A 19,621-nucleotide genomic window follows, 5' to 3' on the forward strand; every position below is an offset into this window, starting at 1 on the left:
GTAACTGCTATCTAAATCGTAATTGATTCTTGTACATACGTGCTGGCAGTCAGCAGAGGGCTTCGACGCTGGGATTGACTTCCACGGCCAGAACTATCCTTCCGCCACGACTCTTGACCTTTCTGACTTACGCATTCCTTCTGACGCGTTCATCGTGCTGCGGCACAGTAGTCCTCCGGATCGAGGATAAGCTGATGCGCGATTCACTGCACAGAAGCGAGATAACCAGTCAAGCATTTTCGGCCTGTTCTGTCAGTGGCTCTCAGCCAGCCCCTCTACACCCGGCCGGAACACCGGGTTGAGGAAGATGCATCTAGACAGTCAGCCACCAGCTGATCCAGACAAAGTCGTCCTGCGGATTGGTCAGACCGTGGGGTGGCCGTGGACTGCGTAGAACGGGTTCCTGAATCCGCTCCAGCTGTTCCGACACCTCGTTTCCGACAGCAATTCCAAACTCGTACCCAGCAACCCAGCAGCACAAAAGTGTCCCGCGTTATTTTTACTTCAGCCCCATAACCCATGTATTAATGCACGATCCCAAAGTATCCTCCCATTTGGGTGCCTCTGATCCCTGGAAAATTGACGTTTCCGGGTTCTGACATTGACTTGGGTGGGGAATCGCAATTTTGAGGTCTCCCCCGTACAGATGATCCCTGCCTCTCAGCTGGGATAATACGATCGTGTCACGCCTGTCAAATTGGCGGCTTACAATGGTGTAGTATTGTGCCGCCTCGTCAACCTTTAGTGACGAGCGACTATCGCCAACAAGCGTCTCTCCATCATTGGCTGACCCGACGCCCGAATGGCAGATGCACAGAGCACGCACAGATGCCACAGAGAGTCGCATCGGTCTCTCCCGAGCGAGCGGCCATGTGCATTTCCCCGCGCAGCCTCCTTCGCTCTTGACGTGTTTCATATTCCAATAGTACGTGGTACACTGGTGCTGTCAGCATCTGACTGACTACAGTACTGTACTACTGCATCTCGTTATCTGCGATTGTCTCCAGATGGCAAGCGTCCGGTTTCCCCATTGGCCGTGCGGCGCGATCGGATGGCCAATGTCGGGGCGGCTTAGACCGCAGATCCCTCGCTGTCCTTCCACTTGCGGAACGTCTGTACTACTATGCACTGGGACATGGAGACACACTCTTCAACAGCGACCTACAGTGAGTGACTATGCAACTTCGGATTTCGTTGTCTCTCGCCAGGCGTGTTGGTGGTCGGACCTTGTATGGTACGCCGGTTTTGTGAGCTAAACAAGTGTTGGACCGCCGTCGTGAAGAACGAACGGCTGGAGTCGTGGAGCCGAGCCCATGCAGGGCCATGACAAACGAACGCATGCATCCCTGAAGTTCCTTACCACAGTCGAATGGCTCTGCTAGGCTTTAGCGTCCGGTAGACTCGGCCCATCACCACTTATGAGCCTGACCCCTGCCAGTTGCGTCAAGGTATCCAGACTTTATGGCCGTCGCCCACAGGTCCCATCCCAAGGTCCCACGGTCCCAAGCGGGCACCACTTTGACCACGGCCACTGCAGAAAAGTCCCCAAGCCCACTTCGCTCCCAGGTGTGCCTTAGTCTTGCATATCAGCATGCCCCCGATCGCGAATCTTCCTCTCCTATTCTGGCCCGGCCAGTCATGTTAGTATGGCTTGTGAAGCAAGTCTAGGCCGCCCCTCCTAGGTATTGTCCTTTCCCCTTCGTATCTAGTTACACCACCCGCGGGCTGCGGGCCAACTTGGGTAACCGACCTAGACATTTCGTGGAATTCGTACTACCAGCGCTCCAGCTCGTGTTCACAACTCTCATGTTCGTTTGCCTGCTTTGCCACTTGGTCTCGTCATTCTCTTGTATGCTACCTACTGGCCATGTTTGTTGATCCAACCCACTCGCCTTGAAGCCCTCATTCCCCAGAAATCCTACCCCGACCCTAGACGTCGTGAAGCGTAGAGAGACCTTACGGGTCAGGTCAGGCCCGAGAGACCGCCATGCTTGCCTCGCCGCACTCCCGCCGGCTGCGGCTGTTTGGGGGATTCACCGTGCTTGCCATTATCGCCACATATATTCACATCCGACCGAGTTGGCGGCAGACGACCTATGAGTACGCTGCGGACCTGTCTAGCAGCGTCTCCAACTACTTCGGCCGCGAGCAGGTGTACAACAACACATTGTACCAGCAAGGGACTGAAGGCACCGTGGTGCAATACCACAACTTCAGCAACCCCTGCGCCAACTTCCCAGACACAGATGGCGTCCTCCTTGTTATGAAGACCGGCGCGACCGAGGCATTCGACAAAGTACCCACCCACCTGTTGACATCGCTACAATGTCTCCCCGATTTCCTCATCTTCTCGGACATGGTACGAAGTCGCAAGGCAACGCCTGGCATGCACAGCTGCAACCGCTAACGTCCTTTTAGGAGCAACAAATCGGGAAGTACCACATCTACGACGTCCTGGCAGGAGTGGAAGAGAAGGCCAAGGCCCACAACGATGACTTCGATCTGTACCGAGACCAGAAGGACTGCCCTGTCTCGCAAAAGACCTGTCTGGACGCGCGAGAGGAGGGCCACCGGGCTTGGAACCTAGACAAGTACAAGTTTCTGCCCATGATGGAACAGACGTGGCGGATGCGACCGGGTCGAGACTGGTATATCTTTGCCGAGGCCGACACCTACGTCTTTTGGGCGAACGTTGTCTACTGGCTGCGCACCCAGAGCGGCCTCAACCCCAAGGAACGGGTCTACCTGGGCAGTCGCAGCTTCATAGGAGGGACGCCATTCGCCCACGGCGGGTCAGGATACATCCTGAGTGGCACTCTGTTGCGCCATCTCATCGATCACCACCCTGGAATCGTGCAGCAGTACAACATCAAGGGTGCACACGAATGCTGCGGTGATCTGATGCTTGCCCAGGCGCTGGAAGAGTACGAGAATGTCAAGATCCGTCAGGCGTGGCCCATGTTCAACGGCGAGAAACCCAGCACGCTTCCCTACGGTCCGGGACACTGGTGCGAGCCGATCTTGACGATGCATCACATGAATGCCGAAGAAATTAGTAATGTCTGGCAGTTCGAGCAGACACGCAAGACAGATGTGAGTTTCGATGTTCATTTAAACTACTCGGGAGCAGGTCCGACATGTGTGTGCTTGCTTCTGAAGCCGCCTACTGGGCAGCCACCAAACGCCATGTCTCATGACTACCCCAACGGGCCCTAGATGCTGAGCTCCTCTATATTTGTGCAGCTGACTAATATGTCTTACAGCGCACGCTCTTGATCAAGGACTTGTATGAGACTCTCATCGCCCCCAATATGCAGGTTAAGCGACAAGACTGGGATAACCTGTCGGATGACGTCTGCTACATCAACCCAGACCCGGCAGCTCAGGCACGAGCGGACGACCACCGAAAGCGAAGACAAAAGAAGGAGAGCGACATGACAGATACCGAAAAGGTGGCTTGGAAATCACCCGAGAACTGCGCCCGCGTGTGTGAGGAGGAGGATGTGCCAGATGAGGAGGACCTGATATGGGGCGGATCACGGCAGAAAATCGTCCCCCGCGAACCGAACTCGGGAGAGCCGTCACCCGCGCTGGCTCTTGACACGGAGAAGGCAGAGGACTCGGACGCAAGCGATGCAGCCATGAGAGAGCAATGGCACCGCGCCATGAACGAGAAGAAGAAGAGCCGCACGTGCTTCCAATACACCTGGCACGACCAGCAATGCTGCACAGCCAAGAGCTTCAAGTTGGGGGCCCCCAAGGCCAAGTCTGGCAACGACAAGTCGCGCTGGGTCAGTGGCTGGGATCTGAAGGGTATCAATGATTGGATCGACGCCATGGGCGAGTGCACCCAGGTCGCTTGGAAGAAGCTGGAAGCGTGAAGGAAGAGGAACGTCTAAATACGTTGGACAACTCGATAACTCATGCAACGCATACGCGAGCGAGCCAAAGAGGGCCACGGAAACTTCATTGCAGGATAAGCCAGGCGTCGAGCTACTCCGCCTTCCGCATATCACGAGTCATCACACACCACAAATCAAAGAGAACGCCATTCGAGACAGAAGGCGTCCCACTCTCTCTGGTGTCATACAACCGCCAGAAACGGGGAGTACTACGATGAGCATACTACGGCGTTCAGGATCAGCGCAGAATAGACCTATAGACGGGGATCGGGTTGCCCATGGGTTCAAGGGGAGAACCCGGTGGGGGTTGGGCTTGATGTACATATACTCCACATGCAGCAGCGACGGCTGCCTTAGCGACCTTGTAATGGCGATAGAGCTGTTTTTATGAGAACAGAAGGGGCCCGGCACGGACCTCGAAGGCCAGATAAGGCAAAATTATTATTCTGTAATGTTGTAGATTGACTGGGTGACCTATATCCTACGGCGGAAGCGCCCAGAAGTTGTGTATTTCATAGGATATCTCGCTCGCCTTTCCAGGAGTCGATATGAAGTATACTAGACATCCAATACTCTATTGCCAGTAGTCAGATCGTAGAAACCAACGGGTGTCCTTGCGGAAGAGTATCATTGGTGGAGGTTGACTCCTTCGTCTACAGTTGCCACCCATCGTGCAGCCGTCTTGGCACTGCAAATATACGAATCTGTATAGGGGACTTGGGACCTAATCATGACTGGTCATATAGCTTACGGATGCCCACAGGGTCTCAGGGCATTCTGCATCAAGCGGAAGTGGAATCCTTGATGTTACACAAAGCCGACCTGAAGGAGCACCTGGGTCCGTGGCCAGCCAATAGAGGCTAGCCCAGTTACCCCAATCGGAAAGAGGGTTGGTTGGAAGCTGGTCCGGCCCATAATGGGTCAGGTTTCTAGGCAAGCCGTTTTTGTCGAGAAAATGGACGCATTATGAGCCGCAGCTCTATTGATTCTGCTCATAAGAGACGAAACGCATTTTTGTCATCATCGTGAGTTGAATGACCGTTTGTCTCGAGGGTCGGGCGAGGGGATGACGTATTGTTTGTTGTGCATCCGCGCTTAGCGCATCGCGTCGAGTCGCGTCGCATCGCGTTCAGTCATAATTGCCAAGTGACCCATGGCATAGCACAGTACTTACGCGATCAGGATCAAGTAGAGCCTTTATTTGCTAGAGGAGCACAGAAAGGAAAAGTTAGTCAAATCAAGTCGGCAGGTTCATAATTACGTTACTGCTGCAATTGCAAGTTGCTCATCGAATGCTTGATAGATTGGTAGCGCGGGATGCTTCTGATTATAGTTTTGTGAAGCGCGTCCTGACCGGGGTTGCAAGGCTTCGTACATCTCGCTTGCCCCTGACGTACGAAGTCAAACAGTCTCCATCTCTATACCACAACCAGCATGAGCGTGCGCCGATACTCCATGTAGAACCTTGATTTGTTTCTATATCTCAAGGCCTCTCGAGGCATAGCAAGCTCAACCGAGGCCATTTGGACCTCGCATTCCAGCATGGGTAGTCCGACCAAGCGGGGGCCGCTGCAAGATGTCTCGCAACTGCACAATGTCAATCGTGCGCCCGCTCAACAAGGTATGTCATTGTCGACCGCCATCCTGGGAAGCGTATCTATATATTCGTCCGGTACAGCTTTCCATCGTGCGCAAAATCCAAGCTAATAGCCGTCATTACCTCCAGTCCACGACGTCAAGAGCGAGACGGGCGAGCGAGGTCGAGACGCCCTGTCTGGTCAGGAACAAGCCCTGCGGGCCAACAGCGAAGCGCAGCAGGATGCTCTTCGACAACCATCGTCCCAGCAAGATCAAGCCCGACGAGGGCGAGAAATAGACGAGATATTCAGGGGAAGCCATCAAGCTCATTTTGATCGATCTCAAGCAAACCCAAATGGCGCTCAAGTCCAGCCTGCAAACCCTCTTTCGGGAGCGATCGTGCCCACAACTGCCCCAGTAAGGGTATGCTTCACGTGTCGGAAACCAGATAGCCCGAGTGTCTGTGGTATCTGTCATCAAGCTTTCTACTGTTCGCAGGAGTGCCAGATGCAGGATTGGCCAAGACACCACATATTCTGCTCAAGAATGATGAACCATGGACCACAGGCATTCAACCCACCACCGCCGTTGCCACAATCATCTTATGATCATAGCCAGGTTGGGATTGGGGCCATTATTGGGAGCTCTTCCGCCGACAATTATGGCCTCGAAGATGACGACGATCTTTGGGGCGAGGAGGCCTTCCGATGGTCTGTTCGCGATGATGACCGGGATATCGATTTCATACAGTTTCTAGCCAACCTGCCTGATATTGACGTGCCGCCGGAAGGGCGAAAGAAGAAGCCAGGCGCGTTGACGTGCAAACTGATGCCGCACCAGCGAGTAGGCTTAACGTGGCTGATCAACCAAGAGGAAAGTAGTGCCAAGGGCGGCATTCTGGCCGACACCATGGGTCTTGGGAAGACAATCCAGGCACTGGCCCTGATATTGGCTCGCCCATCAAACGACTGTGCTCACAAAACCACGCTCATAGTGGCCCCACTAGCACTACTGAGGCAATGGGAACGTGAGATCGAAGACAAGGTCAAGTTTGGCCATAAGCTCAAGACCGTCATCGTTCATGGCCAGAAAAAGAAGAGCATGACCGTCGCGAAACTACTTTCGTACGACGTCGTCTTAACAACATATGGAACGATCGCCTCTGAGCATAATCCCCGAAAGAACTCAAAGAACAACAAGGTCCTCCTCTCAACGAGATTCCATCGCATCATTCTCGACGAAGCGCACAACATAAAGAATGAGAAGTCCAAGTCTGCTCGCGCAATTTCCTCGATGCGCGCGGACTACAGACTTTGTATGACTGGAACACCACTCATGAACAACCTCACTGAGGTTTACTCACTTATCCGCTTCCTTCGCATCCCCCCTTACGATGAGTGGCGCAACTTCTGCCGCGACTTTGTCAAGCCGATAAAGGGCAGGAGTCCGTCTCTCAAAACTCGTGCTATGAGGGCTTTGCAAGCTCTACTCCGAGGTATCTTGCTCCAACGAACAGCGACCAGCCAGATTGACGGCAAACAGATCCTTCAGCTCCCAGAACTCGAAAGTAAGGTTGCCGTAACAGAATTTGACCAAGATCAACGGGAGTACTACGAGGCTTTGCAACATCGATTGCAGCTCAAGTTCAATCGTTACGTGAAAGAAGGCACCGTTCAAAAAAATTATAGCCATATCCTCGTCTTGATTACACGGCTGAGGCAGTGCTGCTGCCACCCGCACCTGATCAAGGACCATGGCATCCCCGAGGGCGCAGACATAACCTCTGAGGAAATGGTCAAGTTGGCTCTAAAGCTTGACGACCAGATTGTGGAGAGAATAAAACAGGAGACCGAGTTTAAGTGTCCTGTGTGTGACGACATCACCACGAACCCCATGATCATCTATCCCTGCGGACATTATGTTTGCGGCGGATGCTTCAGCGGGTTGATGCAAGTTGGCTTTACCCAGGCCATCGCCCGTCTAGACTCACAGTCTATTTGTCCCACACCGCTGTGCCGCCAGGAAGTAGACCCGACTCAAGTGCTCCTCCACACATACTTCGAGGAGGCACACAGGTCAGATGCATCAGAGCCAGGGTCTGAAGAGGAGGATATGGAAGACTCTGATCTCATCAGTGAATCAGATGATGCCGATGAGCACGGAGACTTAAAGGACTTTATCGTATCGGACGACAGCGAAGATCTCGACGAGGAAGACTCTCAATTGGAAGAGGAACAGGTAAAAGAAGAGGATGACACAATCCCAGACCTGACAGTGGGAGAAGGGAGATCAGGACAAGATGAACGGGAACGGCCCACGAGCTCGTTGAAAGTATCAGCTTCCCAGAAAGAGGATGATTCAGCCGATTCAGACTCTGATGATTCCTTGCCATCCTTATCAGAAATGTGGCAGCGAGCCGACAAGCAAAAGGAGCTAGCCAAAAGGGAGCCTACGCCCAACACCCCTATCAGAAAAACTCTTCCATCCAAGCGTACCGTCAAGCGCAATAAGGGCAGCCCCTCGACTCAAGTCAAGACTGAGGGTGACCTTGGCATTTTCAGTCAGTCTTCGGATTACTTTGGCAGGCGCATAGAAAGGTCTACTTCTAAAGCACCTCGGTCAAATCAGTCAAAAACAAAGGCAATAAAACCCGAAGACACAGATGACGATATGGCCGCCAGCAACACCCAAGGCTCCAAACGGCGTCGCATATCTCGTACGAAATCTGCCGCCTCACCAGTTTCCACAAGTCGCGATCACCAGGGTAGGGCCGATATGCATACGAAAGGAGGCAAGCGCAAAAGAGCTGGGACCAAAGTTGAGGCCAAGGGGGAAGACAAGGAAAAGCCGAGAAGCATCAAACTTGAGCGTGCAAAGAGACACAAGCCACAAACACTCGCGGAGTTGAAGCAGGCAAGCTTGAAGAATGCGGCAGCAAAGGAGAAATACTTCAAGCGACTCAGGAAAGACTGGGAGACCAGTGCCAAGATCGATAAGACTATGGAGATATTACGCCGTATCCGAGATGAGAACCCACGAGAGAAGACGCTCATTTTCAGCGTGTTTACGTCATTCCTCGATCTCTTGGAGATCCCCATCGACGACGAAGGGTACAACTACCGGCGCTACGATGGCAGCATGAGCAACCCACTACGTGAGGATGCGGTCGAGGATTTTATGACCAAGCCTGAGGTCAAAGTCATGTTGGTCAGTCTGAGAGCCGGGAACGCGGGACTCAACCTGCAGGCGGCAACACAGGTCATCATCCTCGAACCTTTCTGGAACCCTTACGTTGAAGACCAGGCGATTGGACGTGCCCATCGTTTAGGTCAGGAGAAGCCCGTGACGGTCCATCGCCTGGTTGTGGAAGATACGGTGGAAGATCGCATTCTTGACTTGCAGGAGAACAAGCGCAAGCTCGTTGGCGAGGTACTGAACAGCGAGGCTGCACGGGGTTTGAGTGGCCTATCCATCAACGAATTGGCGGGTCTCTTCGGTATTGGCACAGGCGGCCGATCTGGACGAAGAAGATAATATTGTTGTATACCCTGTATCGTAGCGTGCGTTTCTTTTTCGGCGGGTGGATTTTTGGAGTTGGGGCGAAAGCGCGAGCAGATTCAGACCCTGCTGAGTCGAACTGATGTGTACTATACCCGATTTTGTTTCAGTTTGGTGGACAACATCTGTCCTTGCCTCTTAGGCCTAGGCAAACCACATGGTCTCAATAGCCATGAAAGATCAATCAGTAAAGCGATGTCCCATTCACTACAATCTCAGTCGACTACATAACCCTCTGTACCTTCGTCCGCTCGCTCGATCTTGAGCTGATCCCACTCCACTCCGTCGAGGGCGCGCACACTCAGCGGCCTGATGCTCAAGTTGCGTGCGACCATGGCCTGCCGGGCCTCAGGCCACGTCGCCACGAGCTCCTTTGGCGGGCCGTACAGGTCGTCCCAGATGTTGACGCCGCAGGACCCGCAAAAACGCTTCCCGCTGAACTTGCGCCCGAAGGAGTACACCGACGCGAGGTCCTGCCCTTTGATTATATCGACCTGGGGCTTCTGGGGGTAGACGCCTACATACGCGTTCTGAATCCTTGTGTCAGATTACCAGGAGCCACACAAGACTTTGGAGTGTCGAGGGTAACCCGGGCCCTACATAGTCCAGGCAGCTCAGGGGCAAGAAAGGGCTTACGTACCCGTACGCAGATACTGCAGTTATCCTCCTTGACCTCAACTTCAGGAAGAGGCTTCGTCTTGAGGGTCAGAGATATAGAACCACAAGTACAACTTCCCGTATAGAGCTTCAGGCCTTCCGCGTCAACAGCAGGCTCGGCCTCGGTGAGCTTCGCCGCAGGGTGGTGAGACCTGCAGAGGGGTTTGTTCAGTATATGACGCGACGAGCATTACTGATGACACTTACTCTTGGATCTCAAGCTTGAAAGGGTTAACATCAAGGAGTGTCCGGATCTTGTCAACTATTAGTGAACGCTTCTCGAAGAAAACGGAGTTCAGTTCAAACATTAATCCCAAACTTCCCCTCTAAGTCACCGCTGAGATGGGTGCCAGATATTGGGCTTGAGCAGTGAGAGCAGAACTGTTCCTGTCAGAATATACACTTGTCATGCAGCCCCGTGCAATGCCAGTCCGAGCGGCGCCTTTACCTTGTGTTCGAGCGTTGCTCCGTGCCGAGTCTGCGTCAGAAGACTGTCGTTGCGTGAGACTCGGAAATCGCCTTGCGCTGGGAAGGCCCAGAGAATTCCGGTCTTGAAGCAGGCGACGCAGTTGCACGATACTCCTGTTTTGATCTCGGGGAGATCAACTTCAAACCTGTACTTTGCACAGTGGCAATTGCCTCGATACGTGATCTTCTCGGTCATCGGGGAAGTATCAGACACTATTGTCGACAATGGTTAATATCCGCCTTTCACATCTGAGTCTTCTTTCCCGCCAGAATAGGACACTGATTGCGGCTGAGGCTAGATAGTGTCAGGCTTATATGCTTCCCATTTGAGTCTGGGTTGACCGATTGCTCAGTATCCGTTCGTGCCGCACAGCTGCATAGTCGCAGCGGGTCACGAAGGCGAAGTAACTTGACGTTAGCAATCCACAGCGAGCGGGCTACGTTCTAAGCACCTGCCTCATCACTACTAGATCAGAAATCGGACTAATTTCTGACCGCATGAACCTTGAGTGCACAATAGCCCGCGAGTCCAAATTCAGTAGCTGGATGGCATGCATTGATCTTCACATTTAAGAATTGATGTGATATTCTCCCACCATATGGTGGCCAAGTATAATGTCCTAAATCGAGATGCAATGCCCCAAGAACGCCGACCAGGTGAAGCCCTTTCACCTGTGTATGCCAATGCACCTTTATAAATCCAAAATGCGGGTATCATAGCGAATGTCCAAAGAAAAAGTCTCCCGATCTGGAGACACCACCGTGCAGCCATACCGATCTCCAAACATGAGGGTCGAAGTCGAGAAACTTGGGTTCTAGGCCTTTTCCAGGTTTCCGCTCTCGAGTTTTCTCTTGTGATGCCCGCTGCAACAAGTGAACAGCAAGAATGTGGCGCCGAGCACCAGGCAGATGGTTGCAGCGAGCAACGCCCAGATGCCGACGTCAAAGTCTCCTCTCGTAGAGGTATGGCTGTTGTTCGCGAGCGCACCTTGGATGGCCCCGAACGCGACGAAGGCGCAGCAGGTCGCCACGAAGGCAAGGGCGAAGCTGAATGCGGCGACGAAAGCCGCGAGCATCGAGGCGACTGTGCTCACGAAGAAAGAAGAAAAGAGGGCCAGGGCAAATGCCACCGCCGCCGCTGCGGTGGCCACCGGGATGAGCACGAACACCTTGGTCAGTCTTGACACGGTCAGCTCCACATCGTAGGGGATGCTGGCCGAGTGGTATCCGTAGGTGTTCTCGATGATGTTGGTTGCCCAATATCCTACTCCCGACTGCACACAAGCAGGCTGCGTTGGGTCCTTGGTGGCGCTTGAGGATATGTTAGTGAGTGGACCGAGACTGCTTTCAGCAAAGGGATTCCAGCTTACCGTTCAGGGATGACCCGCAAACAATACCCAAACGCACCATAATTGATCACGGGCGAGCCTTCATTGTACAGCTTAAACTCATTGCTGACGGTGAAGAGCGACAAGTGTTGGACCGTAGGCGCGGTCACATCTGGCACTATGAGTAGCGCAAAGGCCGCCAGTACCAAGTACGTGCCGATGTGGTGGACCGTCCTAGCGAAACTCATCTTGACAATTTGCGTATATGATGCTGCGTGTTAGAAAATGCCATCAGCCTCGAAGCGAAGAGATCGCGAGTAGGAAGGATCAGTAATGCAAAAACGGAAGACTCAGCGAGACCGCCCGCATATCTAGGTGTGCGCTTGAGCGTAAGCTGTAAGCTGTGCCGTATATGACGATGCACGCGACGGCTGTGCACGACGAGCACACACCTGATGCTATGCCCCGGGCCATCACGACGTTTGGGCGCCGGCGCTGCGGCCGCAGGGTGTAGGCCTGTCATTTGAGGATGGCTGTGCTGATGTCGAGCACTCCCAGAGGATCCATTGCTGACGGCACAGCGGCCAGCGGGCCAATTGCAGGGCTGCCCAACGCTGCACTTAGTGCAAAGGTCAGACTTGGCAACTCAATTCCCTGTCCGAGTGTACTGCCCGTCAGCGCCGCCAATGCTTGTAGGACAACATCGCCCCATGCCATGTATTTCAGGCAACCGAGTTCGAATGGCTAGGAGCCTTTTGCAACAGAGCCTATGCCCCTTATACGAAGCGCACAATTATCCACCCACTTAAGTCCTCCGACAGCCATCAATTTAAGCTCATTTTCGCTCAATGGGGCCTGGCTCCAATGCCGTCTCAACTCGGACTCTGCTCAGTCGGTGTTGAGTCGCAATCATGACTTTGCGAGCATTATGTAATAGGAATGGCCAGCCTACAAGTAGCGAGCAACGATGGCTGTTTCGTGTTGCCGGCTTGTGCGGCCATTGCTGGCTGACCAGCGGCAAGGTTGACTGCGATGAATACCTTCTATATGGGCAAAGGAGCGCTAGTGGTAAGACAACGAAAGCTACCTGCGAGTGACTACCACATAGTTTCGAAAAAAAAAAAAAAAAAAAAAATTTGGTTGCGGCACATAAGCTCCCTTGGGGAGTAGAGGAAGTAAGACCCACGCGAAAAACCAAAGACTCAATCGGCATCCAAGCGCAGCAATGCCACAGGCAAAACATTAACCGAAAGTAAATTATCGCAACTACACTTTTAGGACCGGATTCAGCCATGGTGGTCGTAGTGGAATTAATCGTGTAGAATCAAGGCCTTGACTGCGCATAAGTGTTGTCCATTATCATGACGAGGAGAGGTCAGACTGAAGTCAGACTGTGATACTGTACGGGATATGGATATACATTAGGAACAGACTGCATGGGCATATATTCGGAAAAGACTGGTTGCGTATTTATCCAATAAAGACTGTTTGCGTATTTACTCGGAAAAGACTGAATCTTGGCCCTCCTGCAACAGACGAGACAACAGAAGAAACATGTATCAAATTTCTTCCATTATCTCCTCAGGTCCCCATCAACCCACGCCCTTGCCGTGACCTGCACCAGGGAAATGAATTCAGGGAAACCTTGGCCACGCGAAGGAGCGCTTGTACTATATATCTCGGTCTCACGCATTTCATATAGCGTAATAACCCCTACTCAAACTTGCTACTTGCTTTCAGAGCCTTTCTGATTTCGGCCGCCGTCATGGGTGAGCTCTGGGAGACAAAGACCGGGCCAGCGACTGTCCTTGGAGCGTAACCCTTCAGCGACGAGGTCTTCGCACCTTTATTGACTTGGACCTACAAGTTCAATCGGCGATCGCTCGTGACCTGCATCTCGTATCAGCTTTCGTAGGTGATACGACGGAACACCAAGAAGACTTGCACCTTGCATGTTAAGTCGAAGATTGGCATCTTCATACAGAGTTTTCGCAGAGCTTGAGAGGCCCTCAAGCTTTGAGCCAGGAATGTCATCAATGAAGTCTCTAACGACCTGCTTCTTTGTGCGCCCCGTCTTCGGGAAATGGGTAAGTAGTATTGGGTTAGGTGAAAATATCAATGTAAACAAAACAAAAAGGGAAGAAATGACAATTTCACAATATTTCCTAGTTGGAACCATATGAAAGTGCCAGTCGATACTTGAGAAGAATAAAAGTATATGCTCTCCGAGAAGAAAAAACATATACTATATACAAATTTCTTGAGACTCCCGTACTATACATCGAAATAGCACTTCGCCAGAGTTGAGCTAAGTTTGCTAGACTATGTGTTGCCGGTGAGTTGAAACTTCGGCTGAAACCATCTCTACCTGGCTTTCTGATATGGAATTCCCTTTTAAGAAAATGTCGGTACCTTGTTGGCCCCTATCAGAAGAGCGAATTGACATATGGCGTATTACGGAATTCAGATAACCGTTTGGGATCGAGGATGTGTCGCACCCAAAGTATAACTGTATGCTGCTCTAGGTCTTGAAACACCTAATGCATATTGAAGGAAGACTACTACTTATGGAAAGCGTCTTGATTTGCAATGATTGCCCTCTATTCGCGAGTTCTCGTACGGTGGATACGTACTAGGTATATAGCTTAATGGTCCGTGCATAAGCTTTGCGACATTCTTCAGTTAACACCACCCATCTATCGACTACAAACCTCTCAGCTCCCACTTGACTTTTCGAGCCTCTGCGATAATCAATCGGCAGAGATCAAGACTGTACCGGCTCGCACAATGCCAGCACCTCCTGCTCAAGATGGGCTTGGATGGGACGACGGTGGACTATATGTCAAGCCAATCTGGACACGAGAACCATCTCTGGTGGACATAGAGAATCTGTGCCGCAAAGAGCTTCGCATCGACACGGGAGACACCTGTGCAGTGTCCTTTCACGCCGAAGGCGCCTTCAATAAGCTGTACCTAATTGAGACGAACCAGGGGAAATCACTACTTCGAGTCTCGCTTCCAGTCCACCCGCACAACAAGACCCGAGGCGAGGTCACAACGTTGCGCTTTCTACGCGATAGGACAGATGTCCCAGTTCCGGAGGTGATCGCGTTCGATGATTCTTCTTATAATTTGATTGGGTTTGAATGGATCCTGATGGAGATGATGCCAGGCGTCTCCGTCTACAAGCGATGGCGAACCCTGACCATGTTCCAGAAGGTGGCCCTCGTCCAGCGTGTGGCCGAGCTTCAGACCCAGATCTCCCTCAAGAGTTTCTCTAAAATTGGGACCCTCAAATCCAGTGACGTGGATCAAAGCGGAAAAAACCAGCAGCCAGGCGAGCTTGTTTCACGCTTCTTCTTTTGGGGACAACATTTCGACTACGACGTTGGCCGCGGCCCTTTCCGCTCGAGCTACGACTACCTCATGTCTTACATCGAAATCATCATCAAAGACTACATGACAGCAATTGTAGAAGCCGAAGATGAAGAAGACAAGGAAGATGCAGAAGCTGCATTGGCTCTCGCTCGCAGACTAGCCAGCTTACTGCCGAAAATTTTCCCTTCCCTCCAGTGTCCTCCCGAGCGAACAGTCATTTGGCATGACGATCTATCATTACAGAACATCCTAGTAGACGAGCAAGGAAATATCACTGCTGTAGTTGACTGGGAGTGCGTTTCGGCTACACCATTGTGGGTGGCTACCAAGGCGCCCAAGTTCTTGGAGGGACCAAGCCGGGAGAAGGAACCAGTGCGCCAGGACTACGCTGACGAGGATTCCGAACAGCCCAGCGCGCCAGACGGTGCCGAAGATGAGTTGGACAACGAGGGAAAAGATGAGCTGTACTGGATTCATTTGATGGAGTATGAAACAACCCAGCTTAGGAAGTTTTATCATGCAAGCATGTGTCATTTACGACCGGGCTGGGAGGTGCAAGTCAGTGAAAGCTCGTTAAAGGCAGACTTTCTTGGGGCAGTCGTGCGCTGTGGCGATGGTTTCCACCTGAGGAGAATAGATCAATGGGTTGACTTGATTGAAAAGGGTGAGTGCCCTAGGTTGATGGATGTGCTAGAGGAAGGCCTGGCGGTGTTGTAGCCATCTCAAGTCACAAGACCGCCAGCAAAGAGTGCTGTATGGATCTGATTTATTGCGAGCCTACATAGAAATGAAGATCAAGACCGACCGAATGGCAGCATCTGATACCTGCGAAATCCATGCCAGTTACATTCCTTACCTTTCTCTTCAAATAAACTCACTAGCAATATGATCTCTGTATCACAGTTAATTTCTCGACAATTTCCCCCGTCCTTCTCCTTCATACCCTCACGGAGCTGAGGGATATGATGAAAAAAGTGGTGGCACGCATTGGGGCTGCGGCCTTGCCCATGTGGCGAATGAATGAGACTGCTTTTTTTTTTTAAAAAGGTAGCAAGCCGAGCCTTGGGAGACAAAAAATTATGACCAACAGATCTCGAGACCGATGAGCGTCAAGAGATCCATCCAACCAACACCGGGGTAGTCAGCTCGCTCTAAGGGCTATCCTCCACCAGCTTATGACTCCCACCCATTTCGCTGTAGAAGTTTGCCCCTCGTCGTCAGCATCCAGAGCGCGGGGGAGATAGCCTCACCTGGTCCTGGTATTCCGCATCGCCCGGTGATCAAAGGATACCCATGTTGAATGAATATAGGAGTGCCACCTTGCCAGCAATGCTCCCCACACACAAGCGCAAAGCTCTGAATATGCGCCCAATCGACCTAGCACGACATAACGGAGCTCACCAATCGTCAAGCGACATCCAACCACCCGAAGGTGAGATGGCGGCAATTCGGCCGCGGGAACCCGACCCCCTTCCTTACAGATGGCGAGAAGGGCCCCGAGCACGAAACCTTACGGATCGCTCCTAGGGGGCGCAGGGCAAGCCACCAGGGTGACTGCAAGCTTCCATGAATCCCTTTGCGTGCGGCAGACTTGTCCACGTCGGCACCGAGAGATCTCCCGGCCACAGAGGACCATCGGTAGGGCTGAGGGAGGTCCAGCTCTCTACACTCACAATCGACGCCATCCCGCCGAGGACGTCGTTCCCCTCTCTTCCCCCCGGGACAGAAGAGCGAGTACTACTCCTCTCGGACATTGATGGAGATAACCAGGTAAAAAGGCCCCAACGCGGATGCCGAAACGGGAATGGGCAGTTGAACTTACGAACGGGCTTTCGACTGCGTCTACAATTCCTCGCCTTGGAGACGAGGTTCAGGGACGGTGAGGCCTGGCCAGGGCACATCATCACGAAGACGGAAGCACAGTGCCATGGCGCATCACGCGTATGTATCGTTCGCAGTGGTGTACGTAGGCAGGTAATCGTAGGGAAAGTGGTTTTGCTTGGTGTAGCAAACGCGTCAGCGGATCGGAGATTGAAGGAAAATTCGAAGATTGTTGAAAGGAGGGAAAACCATACCTCGAGGCGCTGTTGGATTGATAAGTATTAGATGCCGTTTGCTCTGTGGAGCTCTCGAAATCGGACGTAGTGTCGGAGGAGAGGTAGGACGAAGATCGTAGATGGGATGGAGTAACATACGAGATGAAGAAGGTGAAGGTAGGAAAGGAAGAGTAGTGACAGTGTGGGAAATGGTGGGGGAGGGTTGGTGTGAACTAAGTGAAGAGGAAGTGATAAACGTTGGACCTGAAGCGCGTAAAATTGGCAGAGCTTGAATTTCACTTCAAGTTGACCCAAAAATCCTAAGAACGACGTGTTTCCGTGCCTGAAAAAGTAAAATAGGACAAGTCCACGGTGGGTTGTTGAGGCACCTTTGGGGTTTGAATATGCTGGGTATAAGAAGCTGGCGTGGCGGGCGTGGAGGTTTGATGACAAGTGGGAGTGTCTGACCTGAGGACCTGGATAACTTTCCTGCTATCGACACGATGGATGATGGAGATATCAAATGCTCATCAATGGGTAGTCTTGACGAAAGGAGTGACATACTTTTCACGTCGCAAGCTCGCGTTTTGATTGTTGCTGTGGATGAAGGCAACAATGAGGATAAATGGCGGGAAATGATTCAACACCTGGGACAATCAAAGATTCAAGTTGATTGAAAATCCTGCGGCTCATAATTGCGTCGTTGCCTAGGAAATATCAGGCTGCTAATTGAGAAATCTAGGTTTTTTAGATAGGCAATGGTGTTAGACGACGATGGGGAAAATTTTTATTTTTGGTGCAAGTGAATCAAAGTCATTCTCCTCGTCCTTACTCCGTTGAGACCGAAGTTTTGAACCTTGCGTCAACAGAGACCTGCGTGCAGCTAAAATCTGTAGTACATATGTCGAATCCCTTGAAGACCTAATTTTCTTGCAAGGGTGAGGGTGATAGTAGTTGTTGACCTGTTATTTCTGCGAGCTTATCATTCATCGGCCTAGATGTAATTACTTCAGACTTTCACGTCGCTGATAATGCGGAACGGTACATTAACACAAACAATTACTCTTCGATGAACTTCGCTCCAACCGCCATGCTGGCCAGCTGCAACTGACGGTCCCTACTCAGTCTGCAGGACAGACGATTGGTTCTCCAAGGCCCTTCGAAATATGAATACACAATGTCCTCTCAGCCTCCCAATGACGGCCTAGCCTGCGGCCAGCTCCCGGTCTGTCTTTGCGCCGGCATTTCATACTGGTTTTTTAGAGAGTGTTGACCGGGGTTGTATAAGGAGCGAATACCTGACCTCGCCTACTGGCCAGATGTCACTGGCTCGTGTGGTACATATATTGGCCTATCGTACAACTCACTGTACGGCAGGCTTGGTCCTGCTAGACTACGCGAACCGTGGCCGGAGTGAATCAAGATGAGCACCCTACACGTGATGTGTACCGCCCCTGAAGACTATATCTGCGGTGAGTTCGCTCACGGTGAATCAGGATGAGCATCATACACGTGACAGGCTCAGGTTTGCGGCGGGCCCGCCTATTGGTGAGGGGGTGAAGTGGAACGGTCCTAGTTCCCGCTAGGAGCACTTACGGGTAACCAAACATTCGGAAAATCGATTATCATCGTGTTCTATTCAGTGTATTGTAAAAGCAATGGCGAGGTCTACCTACTGATTTGAGGGTTACGAAGTCAAGGAGTTGCTTTGTACCCTGCTTATCCCGCATAACGTGCAATGAATGGTCAGCAGAGTCAGCAGTACCTATTGTATGCCTTCGAAACAAAGTATAAATTTCCGGGGCCCAGCCCTCTTCATGAATCGGACAAGCTGTTGACAACATGAACCTCTCCGCCATTAACGGTAATATAAGTTGTGCATTGAAACATTAACACGTCCATTTCTTCCCACCATTATATTTGTAAACGTAGTCGCCATATTTTGTCCTACCACAATGGCCTCTACGTCTTCATCCGAACCGATTATCTTCTACGACATAGCCTCGGGCCCGCCTCTGCGCCCATACGCACCCAACCCATGGAAGACGCGGTATGCCCTCAACTTCAAGCGCGCAAACTTCGTCACGCAATGGGTCGACCTGTCCGAGGTAACAGCGACCCGAAAAAGCCTCGGCGTGGATCCGGTGCGCTTCTTCAGCAATGGAGAGCCTTTCCATACTCTGCCAGCCATCAAAGACCCATCCACCAATACCGTTGTGGGAGATTCATTCGACATCGCCGTGCATCTGGATAAAAAGCACCCCACTGGCGCTTCGTTGTTTCGGCAGTCAATCGGATTGTACGCGGCGTTCAACGCTCAAATTGACTCAATCTTCTTCATCGGCGCAGCACTTTGCCCCCAGGGTCTACCGCTGAACCCGGAGACTGCGGAACAGTGCAAAGCTGAGTTTTGCAGGCGGGCCGGCTTCAAGACATGGGATGAGCTCATCGTGCGTGGGGAGGATAGGAAAAAGGTCTTGACTGAGTTCCAGGCTGCCCTGGGTGAGGCCGCGAAGTTTTTCAGGTTTTCCGACGGTCCATTCATAGGAGGCAAAGACCCCGATTACGCGGATATCATAATTGGCGGCTGGCTGATGTTCATGAGCCAAGTGGTGTCTGAATGGGAGGAGATTCGCTCGTGGCATAGTGGGGTTTGGGGGAGGCTGCATGATGGTCTGGAGCCCTATAGAGGAACATGGTGAGATTAGGGATGTGA

At 52.1% G+C, this 19,621-nt stretch overlaps 6 protein-coding genes across 6 annotated transcripts; 4 read left to right on the top strand and 2 right to left on the bottom strand.

Moving 5' to 3' along the window:
* Nucleotides 1-1,987: 1,987 nt before the first annotated feature.
* JN550_010838 (uncharacterized protein) lies at nt 1,988-3,881 on the top strand (the record flags this gene model as incomplete). The annotated part of the gene is made up of 3 exons (XM_049309136.1): nt 1,988-2,359; nt 2,419-3,093; nt 3,264-3,881. The coding sequence occupies 3 exons, from the start codon at nt 1,988-1,990 to the stop codon at nt 3,879-3,881; spliced, it is 1,665 nt and encodes a 554-aa protein (XP_049167228.1).
* Nucleotides 3,882-5,444: 1,563 nt separating this feature from the next.
* JN550_010839 (uncharacterized protein) lies at nt 5,445-9,014 on the top strand (the record flags this gene model as incomplete). Its single annotated transcript, XM_049309137.1, has 3 exons — nt 5,445-5,523; nt 5,629-5,903; nt 5,979-9,014. The coding sequence occupies 3 exons, from the start codon at nt 5,445-5,447 to the stop codon at nt 9,012-9,014; spliced, it is 3,390 nt and encodes a 1,129-aa protein (XP_049167229.1).
* Nucleotides 9,015-9,253: 239 nt separating this feature from the next.
* On the bottom strand, nt 9,254-10,359 carry JN550_010840 (uncharacterized protein; the record flags this gene model as incomplete). Its single annotated transcript, XM_049309138.1, has 4 exons — nt 9,254-9,568; nt 9,679-9,847; nt 9,903-9,949; nt 10,144-10,359. The coding sequence occupies 4 exons, from the start codon at nt 10,357-10,359 to the stop codon at nt 9,254-9,256; spliced, it is 747 nt and encodes a 248-aa protein (XP_049167230.1).
* Nucleotides 10,360-10,978: 619 nt separating this feature from the next.
* On the bottom strand, nt 10,979-11,739 carry JN550_010841 (uncharacterized protein; the record flags this gene model as incomplete). Its single annotated transcript, XM_049309139.1, has 2 exons — nt 10,979-11,474; nt 11,534-11,739. The coding sequence occupies 2 exons, from the start codon at nt 11,737-11,739 to the stop codon at nt 10,979-10,981; spliced, it is 702 nt and encodes a 233-aa protein (XP_049167231.1).
* Nucleotides 11,740-14,278: 2,539 nt separating this feature from the next.
* Nucleotides 14,279-15,586, top strand: JN550_010842 (uncharacterized protein; the record flags this gene model as incomplete). The annotated part of the gene is made up of 1 exon (XM_049309140.1): nt 14,279-15,586. The coding sequence occupies one exon, from the start codon at nt 14,279-14,281 to the stop codon at nt 15,584-15,586; it is 1,308 nt and encodes a 435-aa protein (XP_049167232.1).
* A 3,274-nt stretch (nt 15,587-18,860) lies between these two features.
* JN550_010843 (uncharacterized protein) lies at nt 18,861-19,607 on the top strand (the record flags this gene model as incomplete). The annotated part of the gene is made up of 1 exon (XM_049309143.1): nt 18,861-19,607. One exon carries the CDS (start codon nt 18,861-18,863, stop codon nt 19,605-19,607), a length of 747 nt encoding a protein of 248 aa, XP_049167233.1.
* Between the last annotated feature and the right edge of the window lie 14 nt (nt 19,608-19,621).

This window comes from Neoarthrinium moseri (assembly GCF_022829205.1).
Source record: "Neoarthrinium moseri strain CBS 164.80 chromosome Unknown scaffold59_Wmoseri_CBS_16480, whole genome shotgun sequence".
Classification (NCBI taxonomy): domain Eukaryota; kingdom Fungi; phylum Ascomycota; class Sordariomycetes; order Amphisphaeriales; family Apiosporaceae; genus Neoarthrinium; species Neoarthrinium moseri.